Genomic DNA, 5,862 nt, shown 5'->3' with positions numbered 1-5,862 from the left:
GCTCCTAGCCAGTTCACAGTGGGCAGGTTTCCTACTTATCTGTCATCCATCTGCTAAGTGGACATTGGTGCATTGGTCCAGATAATGTACATTAGATAAAGGTCCTGAGATCTTACAGGGAATTTCCAACAACTGATACTTAACACTTGCTCTTTCTTCCTCTCCTCATAGGCTGACTTTTTTTCTTTTTTCAATTCTCAGCTCAAGTGTCACTTCTTCGGGGCATCTTTCCTTGCTCCCACCCCTCCTCCCAACCAGCGATAATCAGCATCATGTTCCTACCTGGTACGTGTGCTAGTCATTCTGTTTACCTCCACTCCCCAGATCCATTCTCTACCCTTCTCTGCCCTGGGAGGCTGACCCCAGGACTACATCACCAGCACTCCCTGTGAAGCTGGCTTCCCGTGGGTTCCACTGATGGCAGGCAATGGCAGAAGATGGGAGGGTGGGAGAAGAGACAGATCAGGGCATGTCCTCCCCACGCCCTCTGTGTCTGCATTTCCAAGAGTGGCTGCTTCTCTCCAGGTCACAGCTCTCCCTCCAAGGCTCCAGCTCTCATGGGCTCCAGTAACATCATTCCTGCCTCTTATTCTTCAGACCCACTGCTGCACCCCAGTATCTCTTACTGGTTCTGGTAACCTTGCTTCCATCTAAGTAGTCTTTTCATTAAACTCTCTTCATTTGAACTAGTTTGGATTCTGTTTTCTGCTGGGACCCTGTGGAGTGGCAATTTTACATTAATTTTTGTGACTATTTCATCGGTATCTGTCTTCTCACACTAGGCTGTGAGCTTCACGACACTGGAACTCAGGAAGTTGTCAATAAATATTTGTTAAATGACTGAATGAGTTAATGAATGAACTTACATTAGAATTAGAATATATGGCAGTGCCAACAGTTAACAAGCTCAGCTACTAACCGAAGGATTGGAAGCTCGAGTCTACCCAGAGGCATCTCGAAAGAAAAGCTTGGCAATCTACTTCCAAAGAATCAGCCAATGAAAACACTTTGGAGCACAGTTCTGCTCTGACACATATGGGGTCACCATAAGTCAGAATCTACTCAATGGCAACTGAGTTTTTTTTTTATATATATATATATACATACTGCAAAGATTTCTTAAAATGTTCCTGCTCATTTAATGTGGCACCAATCTATCAGAGCAAACATTCTACTTCTGCTGATTGAAAACAGCTGTTGTTGGCAAAAATATTTTTACTCATGGCAATAATTTCAATTATTCCAGCAATAAGTGCAATAGTGATGATTTCTAAGCTAAGAAGATATCTATATTACCTGAAATAAGACATTAACATTCAGATTCCAAGTAGACTGTAGTCAGTTATAGCTCTAAGAGTCAGTAGAAACACAAGAAAAATTTTAAGTAGGAAAAGAAGGCTCTGCATTTCTCAAAACCTCTTGCAAATTATCTGGGAAAATAAATAGTATTACATGGGTAATACTGTAATTACAGGTGTAGGAGGGTAACTCCAGGCCAGAACTGTTCTTTGTTTGTTACTACAATAAATTATCTATTTAACATCATTGTCCTAGGTTTAGAAAAGAACACTGTGATCCCAAAATTAGATATGCAAGTTACATATTAATGTATATGCTTAGACAACTCCTCCAAAACGAACTTGAAAATCCTGATTCCAGGCCACTAATAAGAATTTCCAAACAGGGTCTGGAGCTCTGCTGATTCCTTTATTCTTTATGGTTGAAAAAGTGCAGAAAAGCTGTTTACCTACAGGCCATCTGGAGCACTAGAAAGATCTTTCAAATGTATACCAGTGCGTGCTGTACCAGAGGACACTTGAATTTTAATCTTGAGAAAATTACTTTATAAATTACAATCACACAACTGAATACATACTACATTAAGAATTTTTATTGGATAGGAGAGCATTTTGAAGGCAACAATTTCCCTAGCATGCAAACTCCTGGAGGATGACACATTCTGAGCTCTGAAGAGGTCAAAGTTCATCTCTTTTCTGCAGTCTCTTTTCTAGTTAAACTTCTATTTCTTCTACTGACTTTTTCACTGTAAGAAGTATTCCTGTTCTGTACATTCTAACTAACAAGGACAGGGGAAGATCCGATGTCTCTAGCATGGTAAGAGTTAAAGATTATTTGTAACCTCCCACCATGCAAACAATTTGGAGCCCTGGTGGTACAGTGGTTAAGCAGCCGAACGCAGCCGCTGGGCAATTCGAGTCCACTAGCCGCTCTTTGGAAACCCTATGAGCACTTCTACTCTGCCCTGCGGGGTTACTATGAGTCGGAATCAACGGGACAGCAAAGGGTTTGGTTTTTTGCTCGTTTGTTTGTTTTAGTTTTTAATGTCACACTACTTGGGATACAGGTTTCACTGATTCATAATCCTCAATGACATGATATTGCTTCAGTGGCAGTTGCACTATTAATAATACCTTGTGAGGGGGAAGGGGATGAAATGATGGAATTAAAATAGTTAAAATGCAGTTATACAGCTAATCATTTTTTATATCCAGAAGCAGATAACTTGCTTTGCTTTATGTGCAACAAAAGAATTCCTTTTTCCTTATTCATTCTCTTGGGTCATAACTAATATAGGAAATGACCACACCAGCTCCTTATAGATTGCTTCCGTGGAAACAAAAGAGCATTTTATGCCTCATCCTGCTACTGCCAGTAAAGAGAGTGAAGTAAAAATTAACCTTCCTCCACCTCCCTTACCCGTATAGAAAGAGATAATAAACACGGACACACACACACATCGGGGCGCGGGGTTAGGTACCGCATTCAATTCAGGACTAACATTCCCCCTATCCCAGACTCACTCATCTCCATTTCGTCAACATCACCCAATACTTGAAGGACCCCATCCCCTGACAGGATCAGAAAAGAAGCATCTCCCTCCCAGTCTGAAAATCACGACCCTTGAAGTCCAGCACGCACCAAGGCCGGGCGGTCGCTGGGACCGGGCGGTCGCCCAGCCCCAGGGGACCGGGCGGTGTCTCAGGCGCCCGAAGCCCAAGACCCGCGGGCGGCGCCGCGGCGCTCCCGGCCCCCTCCGCAGGGACCAGCCGCTGGTCCTTACCCGCCAGTCCGCCGCCGCCGCCTCCATCGCCCGCGTGTCCCTTCCTCCGCTGCAGGATGAAGTACGGGTTGGCCCTCTCGGTGATCCACAGTGCGTTGGCCAGCAGCACCTCTTCGGGGTTCACCCACATGTTCCCTGCCGCCGCTGGCGGACGCACAATGGGGCCGCCGGTCGGATCTTGCACACAGGCGCGCACAAGCGCGCACTCCCGGGCACACGCGCGGCCGGCGGTCCGCCCGCCCGCCCGCCCGCTAGGTGCGGCGGCGGAAAGCGACTTCACCAGGGGGTGGCCCGCGGCGTCCGGGCCACAACAAAGCCCCAGAGGGAGGCCGGGGAGGACGGCGAGTACGTGCGTACGGCGAGCAGCATCCTCTCCCCGGCGCAGGCGCCCACCGCGAGCCCGCGGCCGCAAACGCTCGGGCCGCCTCCTGCTGCGCCTCAGTCCCTCTCCAGTCCCAACGCGACTGGAGGAGCAGCAGCGGGGGAGAAGGAAGCAGGAGGTGGAGTAGGAGGAAGTGTGTGGCTCAGTCCCGGGATCCGGATCGGCGGCGGGCAGGGCTGCGGGCGACGCGAGCCGATTCGGCCCAGCAGTCAGGGCCAAGCTGGGCTGGGGTGCGGCTGGTACCGCAGCGCGGGCCGGAGTTCCAGGGCCGCCTCAGTCGCTGAGGTCTCAGTGCTCTTGAGCTCACCGCACTTTACGATTCCGCGTCCCGGCCCCTCGCGCCTGCGGCGAAGCCCAGCTCGGGGCTGGAAGGACACTCTAGACACTGCAAATGAATGACGACAGCTCAGGTCACTGGGAGCCAGCCCGGATGGCACCAGTTTCCGCGGACGCGGGTCCTCCACGGGTACTGCGCGCCGAACCGGGCCGCTGTGGCTGGGTTTGGGCAAACCTTCTGGAGGCCGTGTGCCAAGCACTAGGCCCCACGCCCACCCTAGCAGGGAGGACGTTGCCAGCCTGCGTGGATGTGTGTGTGCCGGCTGTGTGTTTAAGGTTGACGCTCTGTGGAATAGCTCCTCCCCTCTTCCCTGGGTATGTGGGTTTCAAGGTTCCGGACCTGGGGCTAGACACCAGATCTGAATTCGGCGCAGCCAATGGTTGCCAATGTTTTTGTTTCCTGCATCCCTAGGGCAAGTCATGCGCTAAACTTGTCATCGCCTGTGACCCCTCCCCCTTCTCCATTCCATTGTAATTAAAGTGGCCCAGCTAAGTGCATTACGTCACTTCTTTCCTTGACCTGTAGGGCATAAGCAATAGCTAAATTGGAAGCGGCCCAAAAGCTTAGACCAACTAATTCACACCACAGCTGTTCATGTCAGGTATTTGGAGTTGCAAGGACTGGAAACGGCAGAATTCAGGGACTTACCAACACTTAATAAATGGATTAAATACTAATTAAGAATCAGTGAAACCAGAAACTCAGAAAGCTGACCAGCTTTATCCCTAGACAGCTTTACATTACTGATGTTCTTCTCTGAATCTCTTGTGGGGATCACAGCCCATCTCTTACATACCTAATGATCTTTTTTCACCTCTTTTTACACCCAGAAGATCTGAGGATACCTCCAGATGCAAAAACAGGCCCTTCTTCTGAGATAGATCTTGGCTGACAGCAGAGAATACCAGAAGGATGTTTACCTGTGCTTTATGGACTATGAAAAGGCATTCAACTGTATGGATCATAAAAAATTATAGATAACATTGCAAATAATGAGAATTCCAGAACGCTAAATTGGGCTCATGTGGAAGCTCTACATAGACCAAGAGGCAATCGTTTGAAAGAACAAGGAGATACTGAGTGGTTTGAAATCAAGAAAGGTGTGTGTGAGGGTTGTATCCTTTCGCCATACTTACTCAATCTGTATGCTGAGCAAATAATCTGAGAAGCTGGATTATATGAAGAAGAATGGGGCATCAGGATTGGAGGAAGACTCATTAAAAACCTGCATTATGCAGATGGCACAACCTTGCTTGCTGAAAGTGAAGAGGACTTGAGGCAATTACTGATGAAGATCAAAGACTACAGCCTTCAGCATGGATTACACTTAAACTAAAGAAAACAAAAATCCTCACAATTGGACACATAAGTAACATCATGATAAAAGGAGGAAATAATGAAGTTGTCAGGGATTTCATTTTACTTGCATCCACAATCAACACCTCTGGAAGCAGCAGTGAAGAAATCAAACAACATATTGTATTCAGCAAATCTACTGTAAAAGACCTCTTTAAAGTGTTGAAAAGCAGGAGGCGGGGCCAAGATGGCGGAGTAGTCGAAGCTTCCGGGGGATGCTCTTACAACAAAGACCCAAAAAAACAAGTGATTCGATTATATATGGCAATCTGGGAGCCCTGACCATCAAAGGCTGAGTTGATGAACCAGACTGAGTGGCAGGGAGGAGAGATGGTTCCGATGTAGCGAGGAGTTCCCAGACCTGAAGTGGCCAGAGCCTGAGCCCTTCAGGCCTGATCAGTTCGGGGGGTGCTCAGCGAGGCAGGCAAGCAGTGGTGATCAGGATGCGCATTTTCCACAATGGGAGAGACCAAGCACCAGAGAGTCTACACAGCCACCCAGAACCAGTGAGAAGCAGCCCTCATTGGTAAAAGGTAAGTACTTGCATATGGCTTACCGCACGGATAAAAAGCACCCCCCTTAGGGAAAAACCTCTCTCCCATTTACCTCCCCACTCCCTGCTCTACACTGGGTCCCAGGCCGGCTTCAGCAATTGCTGAATCCCGTGGACCAGAAGGAGGATCCATCACATGCCTGGAGCCATTC

The 5,862-nt window shown here is 48.3% G+C and overlaps 1 protein-coding gene across 1 annotated transcript in view; it reads right to left on the bottom strand.

Annotated features, from left to right (window-relative positions):
* The window catches only part of TBC1D9 (TBC1 domain family member 9), a 149,384-nt gene extending 146,057 nt beyond the window's left edge, over positions 1-3,327 (bottom strand). The window contains exon 1 of the mRNA XM_004385471.2: positions 3,083-3,327. Coding sequence (XP_004385528.1) covers positions 3,083-3,212 — 130 coding nt within the window. The 5' untranslated portion in view covers positions 3,213-3,327. The remainder of the gene's footprint in view (positions 1-3,082) is intronic.
* Positions 3,328-5,862: the final 2,535 nt, after the last annotated feature.

This window comes from Trichechus manatus, unplaced genomic scaffold, assembly GCF_000243295.1.
Source record: "Trichechus manatus latirostris isolate Lorelei unplaced genomic scaffold, TriManLat1.0 scaffold00139, whole genome shotgun sequence".
Taxonomy (NCBI): Eukaryota; Metazoa; Chordata; class Mammalia; order Sirenia; family Trichechidae; genus Trichechus; species Trichechus manatus.
The sequence above is the reverse complement of the archived record's forward strand: the minus strand, read 5'-3'. Positions and strand labels throughout refer to the sequence as shown.